Below are 15,165 nucleotides of genomic sequence, written 5' to 3'. Positions count from 1 at the left end.
CTCAGAAAGTTTGGAAAATAATTTGCAAGAGCAAATGAGAAAAGTAATTACATGCCAGCCAGCATCTCTTCCCTTTTAGACAAAGACACACACACACACTAACATGCAGATCTCTCTTTCATCTCATGGTCAGCACTGGCTTCTATGGAGGAGGGGTAAGGGTCTCCTAGACCGTAACAAACACGAAGCAGGTTTCTCAGAAACAGCTCTGTGGGCCACCCAGAACTACAGGCCTGAAGTTGTTTTTAAAACACTCCTGATTTTGCAAATTGTTTTTTAAATATTCAGCCATAACATGGCATAGAGCCGCTATCCTGCCTTAGCTGAACAAACACAAAAATAAGAATCACTACAAAACAGGCAAGATTTACTGCCCTAAGCTGACTGGCTACATAGCTTTAAAATGTGATAAAAGCTGTAAATTGCAGGTCAAAGGTCTATTTTGCAAAGAGCTCTGACCCACATTAAAGCTGGGAATCCCAGTCAGCATCGGAAGGCGGCCGGACCCTGCTGGGAGTAGGGCGCGCTCCAGGTGCGGGGCGCGCCCTGCGCCGCCGCAGGCACGGGATAAGGTCCTCCCCCGTGTATTGGCCACAGAAGCCCATTTGCTTTCCTAGCTCAGTCTCCTTGCCATGGGCTATGTCTATCATCAGGGTACAATGTATGCGGCAGAAGTTTAGCGCAGCTCTCTTGGGAAAGCCTTAAACGGCCAGATGGGCTATTTAAGCTCAAGGTTTCTTCCGTTTGCTTACAGTGTTTAAAAATCCTTGGCAAACTCCCCCTTGTTGTCCTAGTAACTGCTTAGCCATCCAGCACAATATTTTTATACTGTATAATAATAACCAAATACCTTAACGTTTACTTTTTTACGGTTGAATTCCCAAACCAATGGGATAGTTTTTCTCTATCATCACAGCCTCGGTAACTAAAACAACGCCAGTGCTCATCGCAGGTCTAGCACCCTTCCAGTGGTAGGGTACTCGGGTGAAGGGTACAAGCCATGATTTTTATCACAATCAAAGGAGACCCAAATAGGACATTTGCAAACGGAGTTCTTTCCTTGCTGTTTCCCCCAGCCCTTCTCCACTCCATTTATCCTCACTGTGCAATCCTTATAAATCTGCCAATATAGGAACAACGGCCCATTCCCACAGCCATTAGTCATGTAAGTGGTCTTTCAACATCTATGAAGCAACTTATATGAAAAACAGCTTAAGGAACACACTCGTTAAATAAAGCAAGGGGGAGGGGGGGAGAGGGCAGTGGGGAGATGGGTCGCAGAACTGCCCGAGTCCTCTTCTCACCCTCTCCCCTATGCACACTCCCTAACTGAGATTATAAATTTGTTACAAACAAAAATCCAATTACCAGAATAAACTTAGCAAAGAGTCACAGGCAGCAATTCTCCTTACAATTTTCATAAGCTGGCAGCCTCTCCCCCCACTATTGTTCGGTGACTAATGACGCTGTAATTTTAGCAGGGTCAGGAAAAGCGCTGGGTCTAATTGGCTGCACACGCACCGCGAGGCAGCGTCTCTCCATCGCAGGGAGACATCCATCCCAGGGAGAGGAACCAGAATTAACTCCAAAGCTTTGGAGCACGAGGTAACCCCAGTCAGGGAACACGAGCAGGACAACTGCAAGGCCGCTAGGAAATCCCCTTTGCCGCAGGCAGGAATGCCGGCAGGGCCCCGGGCCGCTGTCATGTAACGCTGGGTTGCAGAGTAGGTTGTGGGATCCATTATCTCCATTTAGCAGCTCAGCAGCTGCACGCAGGAGATGAAGAAAGCTATTGCAGGCTATGACAAGGCTGGGGCTGCAGCCTGCCCATATACTGCTAGAGGGAAAAGGGAGAATAAACTCATTTTCCTCTCTGGAGGTTTCTGTACAAACAACAGCAGCAGTAACCCCGTCTTCTGTCATGAGAATCAATTTTGTCCTTAAATAATAGTTGAAATTATGAATAGGTTCTCCTACCAAAATTAAATCAGGAAAGAGAAACAAATGTTCCTGTTTACTTTCAACAGCTGCTCAATCAAAAGGAAGAATTAAGTCAATTTAGAGTTGTTTCAAATACACAAGTTTACTTAATGAAAATACTACAAAGACATATATTCTCATGTGTAGTACAAACATATATTGTTCAACATTTAACTGCAAGACCTATTCAGAAATGTGATTCTTTTCTACTTAGCAACTAACAACTCCTCCAGTCCTTTCATTTGAAATATTCTCCTTATTTCCAATCTTATGGTCTCTAAGGTTTCTGTAGAAGACCAGTCCTTCCCTCACCCACACATTGTGCTGTTTATGAGCACGACAGAAAGGACATACACACCACGGGGATGCTCCAAGTCTGACCTGTGGTTCTTCTGCCCAAGCCAGACTGTCAGTGATCCATTGACTTCCACAGGTGGGTAGCTCTCAGCCCAAGCACAGCACAGCTAGAGCACAACCCAGAGTAAGACCCCTCTCCCCACTAAGCCCTGCAGACAATTACATCATTAAATCAATGTTTCTGATCCCTTTCCTATTAGAGCTTCCCAACTGGGTCATCTTTAACATATTTCTTTGTGCAGAATATTTTAAGATCCTTGCCTCTCAAAGTACACAGATGAAATGCTTTCCAAGATGTTCCTGTTCCATCTCTTGACAACTGTCACCCTTTGCTGAGCTTGAAAATTCTGATCTTATACAAATTTTGCATATAGCAAAGAAAAAAAAAGCAGTACTCTTTATGCCAGACTCTTTGCAGTCTATTGACGGAGTCCCAGCTTTGTGCTACTGACGCCAGCATTCACATTACTTACAGCTTTCACTTAAAATTTTCCAAGCACTGTCTCCATTATCCTTTGCTGCTCCCTCTTCCCTCCCTCTGTTGAATGAGTTTCCCATAGACATCTGCAAAACTATTTCCCTGTCCTCCCTTTTTATTGACATCCCTCTGCTCAAGATCTTTCAAAAAACACCTTTAGAGCTGTTAGATAGCCAGTATGGGGTGCCAATTGTTTATTATACATAAACAGCATCAGCTTTATTGTTTCATTAGGCTCTTCTAGTCTGTGTGTTTAATTTTAGCCACCAACTTCTATGGACTATATTTTTATTTGCCTGTAGAAGTTAACACAACAGGATCCCAGTATATGACCGTGGCATGAAGGCACTACTGCAATAGAAATTATAGGCAGCCCAGACATGATTTTTCAATCACACTATTTCCTAGCAACTGTGAATTATCAGTTCCTTAAAAGCCGAAATGTTGATTCAGAAATTCATTTTAGCTGCTGCTGGCAAGCATTTTGAGCTTTCTCCTACAGAGAGGTAGGATTTTTGGAGGGGGAAAGGTGGGTGTGGAGGTGGGTGTGGAGGTGTGTTTGTTTGAGTTCTTTTGTGTAGCTGTCTGCAGAAAGCAAAACCAGTAACCTTGTTTGGTTATATTTACTCTCATGAGAAGGAGAAGATCATCACTATTCAACATGTAGATTAAAATCCATGTGCTACTGTGGTCCTGTTCCTTTTGCTTGTCAGAGCACACTATAAATCAGCAATATTGGAGATGTCAGATGGTCACTTCTGCCCTATGGAACTACTCAACACACAGTTCAAAAGGAGATTTTAAAAAATGCAACAAAAAACATGTCTCTTGTGTCTGAGCAAAATACAGGATCAATACATCCTTAAAGCTGTGGAACAAAAGCAATATCTTATTCACTTAGTCTCTGAAAGCACTTCTGCCTCAAGGCATTTCATGGAGTGTTTACTTGGTGGCACACAGTTTAGACAGAGCTTGATAATATACAAAGGTGCTAAACTTCTAAAAAAATGTGGTCCATTTCTGTGACTGATGACTTATTTCAACAATTCCAAAATCTGCAACACACTAATATCTACTGCCAATTCCAGGGGTGAAAAGGCCTGCAGCAGACATCCCAAATTAACTATTTTGGGTAAACAAAGATTTTTTTAAAATATCTGTTAAGTGGTGAACCGTCCAGAACCAGGCACACCCAGTGACTTCTCAATACAGGAGAGGGAAAAGGAATTGGGAGAACAAGGTGGAAAGACATTAAGTAAACTAAACAGGCAAGTACAGCTACAAAATATAATTGATAATAACAGCCTGCACATACAAAGACTTACAGCTTTTAAATAGACTTCAAAGAAACAGACTTCAATCATTACTTAGCTACCTCCACAGCTGCAGTAGGTATTTTTATCTTTTTCTCTCTCCTCGAACATGCTCAGGTGTCAAATTATATTTGGCACTTCCTAAATTCATAATCCTGTCACGTTTTACAGGACTAGCTTTGTCTCATTCACAATTTGCTAAACTATTGCTATTCGGAGATACATTTTTTTACTGTAACAGCACTAAAATATTTCACTATTTAAAATTTAATGAAGGAAGGGGTCCTCTAAACTGCCGAGAGCTGGCCTGTTGCTCTCTCAACAAAGGCAATCATCATTTCATCAACAACTGCAATAAAATCAGAGTTAAGAGCTCAAGCAAACATTCTTTTTATTTTTTTTTTCCAGGAATATAACAAAATATGGAGGGAAAAACCCCAACACAGAATTAACAACATCAAATTAATAGTAATATCTGTTTATACAGATACAGACCTTGCATCTGGTAGCTATAGGGAGCCTGTCCAGGCTGAGGTGTGCTAAAGCTGGCACCGTAGCTCAGAAATCCTGTTTGTCCAGGTGACTGTGACTGTGCCAATCCACCTTCTGTCTTGATGCCTGCCCACAATGCACCTAAATCAGTTAGTGACAGCAAATCTATTTGTTCATATTCAAACAGGGATGGAAAATAAAATCACTTAATTAACAGCCATCTTAACATACACCTACTATTGCCTGAGAGAACAGATATTGAGAGCATGCACAAATTAATATGGTAAGGGCAGTCTAAGAGCACACTGAAAACTGAAGTTCACCAGGGAGAGGTTAAATTCAAAACTGTGTTTCCAATAACTGCAAAAGAAATTTATACATGAACAGGAAGTTGCATTATTCCTTTTTTCCTTTCCTGCCAGAGGCAAACTTTTCCATCTATTCACGACATTACACAGAGCTAGATTAGCAACTTTATATGAATTTAATGAAGCATAGCATCGCCAAGATATCCTGCCATCTACCCATTAATGACATAAATGAAAATTGCATTGTATATTATTCCTACATGAAAATCACACAGCTCCAAGAATGGTTTTTTTAAGAATTAGAAGTGGATAAAGAAAACTAGCAGTATTAAGTGCAATGATGATTTTTCAAAGGTAATTAAACATTAATTTAATTCTTAACAAATAAGCACCTAAGAGACAGGAACTATTCCTGAAGCAATCTCCTGAACTGGGAAAAACATAGCGGAGTCATTAATCTGCACTGGCAGAGAAATCCATTACACACCACATTACTCTCTCACTTCTAAATTTAGTTATAAAATAATCCAAAGTTTGATCAGTGAATGACTTGCTGCCCAGTTTCAGTGATTCTTCCCTCAATTTGTAAGGCAATGAGCAAGCAAATATCAGCAGGCAAAATACTGAGGAAATGCACACAATTCAGCCTCTGTCTCTTAGTCTTAATTAAAAGGTGTCCCAACATGAACTACCATTTAAAAATAATTATAGCCAAAGTAATGGAGAAGCGATACAATATTCTTAGGTTTCACTGTGGCATTCAGTGATAACTCATTGTCCAGAAATCAACAATATTTGAGCTGAATTAACTAAGTGTGAATTAGTAACATTCCTTTGAAAATTACTGTTAATCTAAGTTCATTTCCTGGTTGGATTTTTCTTTAGACAATATTCAAAAATGTTTCAAGGTAGGAGCGGGCTCAGAAATTACTGTGTTGGCAAAACTTCAGTACCACCCTATGTACAAATGGCAGCATATTTTCTACCATCTAAGTAATTATTTTTTAACTGTTGTCATTAATTAACCTCAATTCCTTCTGCCAGACCTCCTAACTGCCAAGCTAAACCTGTTTGCTTGTTTTTCCCTGATGCTTACTTGATTCTTCTGTTTCATGTTACAATTAAGCAGTTCGAATGACAAATCTCGACACCTCATTTCCAAGGGGAAGCTCCTGCTGTGGATGGTTTGGTATCAACAACCCCTATTTGTTGGCTGTTTAAGGACTTCTGAAATGCTGATTAAATATGGCTTAGAGAAAGTTTAACTAAATCAAGCATTAAATTTCTAGTCTAAATTTCCCTTAGCGGCCTGATCCAACTCTCCATCTCAGATGGAGCAGGAGATGATCAAAAGCAGCAGTAGGAGGATGCCACTCGAGTGAAGACAGCTTGGCACTGACATGCCCTTTTGCAAACCTCCACGCTATGAAGAGCCTTTCATCTCCTGGGACTTACTCTCACACTTGCTCTCATCCCCAAAGCCTTCACTCATCAAACCTCGGTGCTCCCTTCTCCCAAGTCTAATGAAGTCAAGGAAGTGGGGAGGGACAGTGACACAAGAGGACTGCCAGGATCTGGAAGGTAAAGAAGCGGGTAAGCAAAGCCTTTGCTAGATGCTGGTGCTGGAGCGGGCAGGAGGAAAGAGCTTCAGGAAATTCTCCAGCCTCCTCAGGGGCTTTGCAGATGAAGCAGAGCCAGGAGCCCCAGGGCAGCAGCTGTCAATGGCAATCCCCTCCACCCCCCTTCCTGCTGCATGGCTGTGGAGGTGGGGAACTGGGAAAATGAAGAGGCTAGAGGTACAGCTGAGCACCTTCCCAAACTCTGCTCTAGAGAGAAAACCTGAGGCAGGCTGATACAGGAACTCACAAATACTCTTTCTTTCAGTACACTCAGAGTAAAGAAACAAAAAAAAAGAGGCCTCAACTCAGTTTTTTCCTTTCACAGAGACATAAGTCTTCTCCCTTTACACTGCTGTAAGATTTCTCCCTGGATGAAAGAAAGGCAAGACAGGGGGTACATGGGGTCTAAACTGAGGATCAAAGAGTACAATTTTGGCTCTAAGCAAGGCTTCAGCTCTTGCTTATTGCAAATGAGTGTCCTAATGCTCCCCAATTTCATTTGGGAGCACAGATTATATGGCATGCCTTAAATGAGCAAAAAACATATGTTAAGACCTAAAACTTTTTAATAGTTATTTGCTTTTAAATATTACTCCTATAAAGTACACCAGCAAGGAGCATCTTAGCACCAGCCACAAGGCACAAGTCTGAAAAGAACAAAGCACATAAAAATTCTCCTGGCTCAGGAGCTGAGGATTTCAGTGGTCAAAAGTAAGCTCTGCAATGTAAAACACTGCAAATTTATCTGAAGTCCTAGGCATGGGGGATGGACTAGGCAAAAAACCAAACCAAAACAAAAGAGCAGGCAAGCACGTTAACCCCCACAAGCAGTTGCCAAGTAAAGCAACTCTCAATTACAGCTCCGACGACAGTGAGACAGCTAAACTCAAGGAGTGAAATCAAGGCCTGGCTGAAGTCAGTGGGAATTTTAGAATTGACTTCAGTGAGGTCAGGATTTAATCCAGAAGAACCAAGCAGAAAACAAAAAAGTCACACTTTGGGCCGCTCAAGCCTAGCAGTCAGCCAAGTATGAACATGAGGTGTCCACAGGAGAAACAGGTCAACAAAAGCAGGGTGGGGAAAAGGGCTGTCTGTTATCATCCCCCCTGACCAGATGGAGTTAGCAGACAAGCAGACAAGCTCTCATCAGCAACAGGAGCTCTTGTGTGTGTGTGTGTGTGTGTGTCCAAGACTCCCCATCTCACAGTGTAAGTTTAAAATATGTGCATTCGAACTGAAACTGAAACAGAAACATCCAATTTATTCTTAGAAACCTATTTTAAAGTAAGGGGGAAACACTGTATTTCTTTTGCCTAGTGTTCACTATAATCTGCTATAGGATACACTTGAGATCCAGTGGATTTTCAACTTGCAGACTTCAAGATGAGATATTCACCAGTTTTGCACTTAAAACTTTTAATACTTTTAAAGTGAACAGCTTATATAGCAAGTTCTGTCCTTTTGGTATAAAACTTACATTATCTGAACATATTTTTACAAAATATACTGCTCAAAGCATGTGGATTGTATATTTTTAATACATTACCCCAGAGGAATATAAGACCTATTTTCTAATAATGCATCCTTGCTGCTGCACTGCTATGTGGTCTGCCAGCAGACAGTCTGGCAGGAAAATGGTCTCACCCATGGCAGCTTGTTTTTAAATTAAATTTTTTGGGAAATATTTGCTACTTAGTACTATCTCCTTCATCAGGCAGACAGAGCTTTAGTGGCAATTTACCTCAATTTTCACCTCCAGGGAGTTTTAAAACATTGGAAAATGAGATTTTTTTTGATGGAGGCATATTTGAATCAGTTTTTTTGCCTGCTGAAAATCAGCACAGCCTTGCAGATCCATCTGGGTTCGAGTAATCTGTACCAGCTGAAATTCAGACTTTTACATCCCAATGTAACCTCATGCACTGCTGGGGAGCAGAGCCCTGAGCAAGCCACCAGGGGCTGGGGCTGTGTCCTGCAAACCCTGAGATCTCTTTTCCCATTTCCCTGCTGTATTTTTGATGTCACCAACAGAAAGCTAATCATGAACCTCTCCTCCTGACCCCAAAATGGGGTTTATTTTCTTGACTACCTTTTTGGCTCTTTAATAGATAAATTAAACATCACTCATTCCAAGGTGAGAAAACTAACAGTCTTCCACAAGAAATGCTCAAGTTCTGTCCCACTAAGCACTAACCTAAGGGTCACGAGGCTTGACCTAAAGCACATTTACCTGAGGAATAAAAGAGCACGGCCGGGATTTCTTACCATAGGAGGGGATTCCGTAGGGCTGGCCGGGCTGGGGGTAAGTGGCATAGGCTGTAGCTTGCTGCATTCCCGCTGGGAACTGGGTCTGCCCATAGGCAGCCATCGTTTGTGAGGACGGGGTAGGCAGGATATGTGGGTAGGGTCTGCTATTGATTACAAGGGACAGAAAATAGGACAGACACTGCATTAGACAGACATGCACATACTTATTTTTAGCCTTATTATAATCCTGCTGCTTCATTAACACATAATCATAGGCTGTGCTAGACAATGGAAACTTTAAGAGACAAAATAATAAAGAAATAATACGAATAATATAATAATAAAGCAACAATAAGAAATCAATAATAAAAGAATAAGTGAAATATGAACTTTACAAATATTTTTCAAATACATTTTTAGCATTTAAAAACAAAATTTCCCTAGAAGCTGCTGCAGTTCAAATTATGGCTTAACAGATGGACTCAATTATTATTTTAAATGAGGTTAAAATCTGCCTATTCCAGTTATTATTATTACTACTACTATTATTATTTTAAAAAGATATCATACTTGGAAGGGTAAATCTGTGGTGGGGAGAACTGGTGTGTTTGTCTTGGGCTGAAACCACTGCTTCCAATTGCTGCACCAAGGAGAAAAGAAAGCATACAGAAGTGTAAATACACACACCAAAGATAAATATTATTTTTCCTAATAGAATTTCAGAGTATTACCAAGATTTTAATTAAATTCAAATATCATTGATACCTTAGATAGAAACTAATATTTTATGAGGAACTATACAGGAATGCTTAACATTAAAATCTTGATTGCAAATCTCAAATACTAAATTGCCCCTTTGTACAATTCCTGAGCCACAGTTTATTCTTTGGTTGCACACAGGCAACATTTTCAATGCAAACAACCTATTTCCTAATGGAAACATTTCCCTTCATATTTTCAAAGGATTGTTGATATCTCAAGTGCAACATTTTATTAACTTTTAGAATTTTTAAGACCTACATTTTATGAAGGAGCTTTATGCGTGCCTCGATTGAAAACACATGGCCCGCTTCAGAGCACGCGCCACTTTTAAAAAGAAAAAAAATTCCTAATACAGACTATGTATTACCTTATTACCTCTATTTTCTTCCACCTTATCTGCTGTCTAAAATGCTTTCAGCCTTAGAGAAATCAGTGTTGCAGAAGGATGTCACAGATGCTGTCAGTGAAACAGGTGAGCGGAGGAGGCTGCACTGCGAGCAGCCCCAGCAGCACCGCTGACACGGAGCCTCCCCCAGCACCGCTCCCTTCTGTCAGCATCTCTGGGTGCTGCTCAGAGCAGGGCAGCTCTGCTGGCCTCCTCTGCTCAGGACGATATTTCTGGGAGCCCTTCCCTCTCTGGTTACTGTCTGGGTGTCACTTCTTCTCTCGGTCCCAAGGTGGGCTTGGGAGCCTTTGCCAGGAAAGGGTCAGCAGCAGGTTATGAGACTACTGTAAGATCAGACAGCCCGAGAAACAACAGGCCTTATTGCTAAGTGCTTGGAAATAAACAAGGCACACATAATTACCCCTCACCAGCTACCCCCTTCCTGGCCAGCTACAGGGAAAATCCATCATCTTTACACTCTGGGAGGGGAGCAGAGAGCCCCATTCTTTGCCTTCTACATCCAATAATTTTTCTTTTCTGTGGCCTGTGAGGCTGCAGTCATGCCAAGTGCTACACTCCAACCTTTACTCAGATCACCACAGATGTATGTAGCTACAATTAGGTACACACTGTATTTTCTTCTTTGAGAGAATCAAAATACCTTAGAAGCCTTTGTTTGGGCTTTCAGGCTTGATGCTTTCAAACTCATCAGCCTTTACAGAAAACGGAGGCTGTGACATGACCAGGAAAGGGCTGGCTACCAGGTGTCTGACTGGTTGTGAGACGTCAAATTTTGCTACTACTGAAATGTAATCCCACAATATAATATTAGATCCTTTACTGATTTGATTTGCACCATAAAACCAATGTGCTAGAAATTCCACAGTTAGTCCACAGGTGTGCAAAACTGAGCAAACACCTTAGGTTGTTCTCACAGTGTTTGCATCCTGTATGTCAGAAGCTAAGAAAAGAAGCCTGGCAAAAGAGTGAATACTTTGGTAATAATAAATTACAATAAGTGAGGAAGACCTACCCCTCAATTAGAATAAAAACCACCAGAGGCATGTATGTTTACTCACAGAAAACAAAAAGCAACTACTCTGGGCCAGAAAACTCCCCAGTGAGACTCCCACTGAAGACACCAATGGACATTAATAAGCCTGATACTGTAATGCTCCTCACTTGGGGAAAACTCCTGTTGACTTAGACTAAAATGAACAGAAAGAGGCATAAGATAGAAAATACAAAAGGCTTTTTAAGAGAAGTGCACAGGTTTAGATCACATAGGATAAGAAAAGAATAAATGCTGAGCTTAAAACTTTTGTTTGCTCCTTACCTGATCCTGAGAAATTGTCTAAAGACCCGTCTGTGGTAGTAGTAGTAGCGATCTCACTGCTGTTCATTGGTTCTGTTTTAACTATAGAAATATAAACAGAAGATATTCTATATGCTTCTAATATTCTTGCAGGCGCATGCACACACACTCACTACAAACACAAACTCAATAAAGCAAAAATCTGCCAAAAAAAGTTCTAAATCATGGCTATCAATATTTTGTATTTTATGTATTTGTGTATACACACAGTGCAAAATACTGGCAGCTATGATTTATTTACACATTAGATGATCAACAGGGTTATTCCTGTCCCCAAGGAATAAAAGCCACTGTAACAAACCAGAAGTCCCCATGCAACTCTCTGCACCTGTCCTGATTCCTCTTAATCCTACAGACCCAACAATAAGGATCCACATTTAGATCAGGTCACACAGCATTTACAGGCTTGAAAGACAGCAAATTGAATGAGACAAAAGAGAAAAAAAATTTTAAATGGTTTTTTGCTGAGGGCTGTTCAAATTTTGCTTCCAATTAAATAATTTTTCAGAGGAAAATTAAGGATTTGTGATGAAGTAAAACACTTTTCTTGTGGTGGATTTCTCCTCTCAAAATGAAAACCAACTTTATACTCAACAATTCTGAATAAAAAAAGAGGACATATACTTCAAATACTTCAAAGAAGCTTTTACATTTTATCCCTCCGCACCCACAACACAACTATCAGACAGTAAAAAATAAAGAGACCAAAAGATTATTGCCTGGCTCATGCTGATTCATAATCAACAATCAATTAATGACTTTTAATAAAACCTCAAGTAAATGAACAATTTCCCTCTTCTGTCAGTCCAGTCCAAAGTCTGTAATATTAAGATCAAGACAGCATCCTGATCCAAAGAGCAAGGATGGGGCAGACTTGGCATGGATGCAAAACAGGCACCAATAGCTGCTCCCTACACAGTTCATATATACATGTGTGTTCAGGAATTACAGCCACCACTAGCAGAAACCTTTGGTACCAAGTTTGCAAAGGGTGAGGAGGAGGGACTTCCCTCTTCTCACAGAAGACCTTTCCTTTCATTACCAGCCCACATTCTTGTTTCTGCATGTTTGATTTCCTTCACCAAGCCTCCTCCATGGGATTTGCAAGAAATCTCTCAAGATTTTACTAATCGTCCAGTATTTTCTTTTGACTCTCCTGCAGGATTTCCGCCTGCTAACTTGGGAGGTCAGTGCTCAGCTGCACACAAAACTCTGCTGTGTCTGCATTAACAAGCTATGCAGTCCATTTAGGAAAGTTTCATGAAGTGAAATGATGGGGCAGAGGGCCCAGTGTCCAGAGGCTGGGCATTTTTGAGAGTGGCTATTCAGCTTGAGAACATGAGCTGCACTTCTGCAAAGCAGTTTTTTTTGAAGCAAGTGAAGTCCAAGAGACACCCTAAGGGGAATTACTGTGGTAAGAACCACGAGGTTCACTCCAAAAGTGCACTCATGATTTGAACCATAACTCTAATACAAAGGTATTTCTTAAAAACACAGATACAATGAAATATTTATTGCAGATTGTCTATCACAAGCAGTTTTTCAGAAACAGACTTTTAAAGCATGTTCTATAGTTTGTCAACCTAGATATGAAAAATTATAGAATCTACATTATCTTCTGCCTTTTCTTAAAAGTGTCAGACTCATACTTCTCTCATAGACTACTCCAAGTTTTCCCAGAATTTCCAAGTCTTCTGAACCTAATTTCCATAATGCAATTGTACTTTGGAAATAGCAATGAAAGATGCCTTCCTCTATAGCTGGTATCTGTGATGGGGGAAAATAGAGGAAGATAAGATAGATCAACCTAACCTGGAGTAAAGGGTGGAATTTTTCAGTATGTGCTTTCTCCAAACTCTTCCTCTTCTCTATTGGAGAAACAATATTCCATATTCTTCATTTTTTGGATCGCTGCAAATTAGCAGTCTGAGGCACTGAACTGCCTCACACAGTATAGAGAAGTATACTGCCAGTTGTTCTAGACAAAATGCAGCTACCACCCCCTTCCTTCTGAAAAAGACTTGGGATTTCTGGAGGATGAGAAGTTAGGTGAGAGCTGGAAATGTCCATTTCCAGCCCAGAAAGACCAACTGCATCCTGGGCTGCATCAAAAGCAGCATGGCCAGCAGGGTAAGGGAGGGGATTCTGCCTCCTGCTCTGCCCTCTGAGATGCTACTGGGAGTGCTGCATCCAGCACAGGAAGGACATGGAGCTGTTGTACCACGTCCAGAGGAAGGACACCAAGATGATTGGAGGTGTGGAGCACCTCCCCTGCAAGGAAAGGCTAGGACTTTTGGGACTGTTGAGCCTAGAAAAGGTTTTGGGGTGATCTAATTGTGGCTTTCCAGTAACAAGAAAAATAAAGAAGGACCCTTTGCAAGAACATGTAGTGTCAGGGAAAGGGAGAATGGATCCAAAGGGAAAGAGAGTCGGTTTAGATTAGGTATCAGGAAGAAATCCTTTACTCTGAGGGCAGTGAAGCACGGGAACAGCTTGCCCAGAGGAGCTGTGGCTGCCCCATCATTTGAAGTGTTCAAGGACAGGTTGGATGAGCCTCTGAGCACCTATTTGGATCCTTGTTTAAGATACCATTTTCAGAAAAACACTTTCAAAATGTAATTTCTGTTTCTATGACTAATGAGCAATACTTCTGTGCAACATGGTTTAAAACTGAATGCTGTTTACTACACATACTACTTTTAAAGATACAGGAAAAATATGAAATATAATGCAGTGCCATCTTCATGGGAAGGAATTCTAGTTGCTGACTGAGGTGCTCACCAATTTTTCCTAAAAACTTTATGTTTTCTCTCTCAGCTGTTCTATCTCCTGAGTGCAAAAAAAACCCCAGGATATAAGAAAGGATGTTCCCATTATTCCTGGATCCCTGGATCTGGATACCCATTACTTGGGTGATAATAAATATGCCCTAGAATGCTGTCTTTAGAAACAACCACAACCTTAATGAACATTTGTGTCAAAGATAGCTGGAAATTTAATAAAGATGAGTAGGTACTGAAAAACTCTCCAGTCCCCAAGCACTGAACATTACTGCATATTTCCTTCTATCAGCCTACACACATTGAAGAGGATGAAATCTTGCTATACAAAGAAATAAAGTGAGAAGAATAGCCATGGATATAAGAATAGCCAAGAATATCTGTTGGATATATTTACATGTTCCCTTACTGCAAAGGAAGTTCTCTTGTTTGTCCAAGGCAAAACTCAACTGCCATGGAGCATATTTCACCCCAGAATCACAGGGAAAGAAAACTGCCAAGGCACTGCCTAAGAATACAATCCTCACAGTCTATCCCAGCAGCACATGAGTCATCCATATCTATGAAGTGAGACATATGGAGCTGTCCAAGGAAGCCAGGCTTTGGCTGGGCACGGATCTGGCCCTGCCACGTGCTGCTTATGGGTGCTCTGGAGTTCAGCTCTTCACATTTTCCATGGCAATTAACATTTCTGCAATATGTCCTAAGCTTTCACAAGATAACACTGGGACATGAGTGGGAATATTGCCACATCTAGACAACACACATGGCAAGCTTGCCAATAACAGCCAACAACATGCTCAGTTGTGGTAAAAACTGTGGAAAGTGACACAGGAAAAGTTCCCCTCTCTGCTGCTCGTTTATCAAGACTGACCTTTACACAGGAGCAGAATCATCAGACTTGAATTCTAGATACAGACTCTGATTTAGCAATGTACTACTAAGTTTTAGTGCCACCCAAACCACTCACATAATAGATTATCAGTAAGAAGTTCAAGAAGCAGACTAATGTCTTCTTAACCTGCTGCAAAAAGTCAGTGTTTAGAACCAATGATTTAGATTTGGTTTA

General features: G+C 41.0%; 1 protein-coding gene across 7 annotated transcripts in view; it reads right to left on the bottom strand.

Annotated features, from left to right (window-relative positions):
* EYA1 (EYA transcriptional coactivator and phosphatase 1) overlaps positions 1–15,165 on the bottom strand; it is a gene marked incomplete at its 5' end in the record, with an annotated part of 143,717 nt that overhangs the window by 57,417 nt on the left and 71,135 nt on the right. For 3 of the 7 annotated variants that reach the window (XM_084202614.1, XM_084202615.1, XM_084202620.1), the window contains 4 exons: positions 4,620–4,761; positions 8,813–8,958; positions 9,365–9,434; positions 11,278–11,358. In XM_084202614.1, coding sequence (XP_084058740.1) covers positions 4,620–4,761; positions 8,813–8,958; positions 9,365–9,434; positions 11,278–11,358 — 439 coding nt within the window. The remainder of the gene's footprint in view (positions 1–4,619; positions 4,762–8,812; positions 8,959–9,364; positions 9,435–11,277; positions 11,359–15,165) is intronic. The other 4 variants (XM_084202618.1, XM_084202616.1, XM_084202619.1 and 1 more) reach the window with 2 other exon arrangements.

This window comes from Fringilla coelebs (genome assembly GCF_963513975.1).
Source record: "Fringilla coelebs genome assembly, chromosome: 1".
NCBI classification, from domain to species: Eukaryota; Metazoa; Chordata; class Aves; order Passeriformes; family Fringillidae; genus Fringilla; species Fringilla coelebs.
This window is presented reverse-complemented; position numbering and strand designations above follow the sequence as displayed.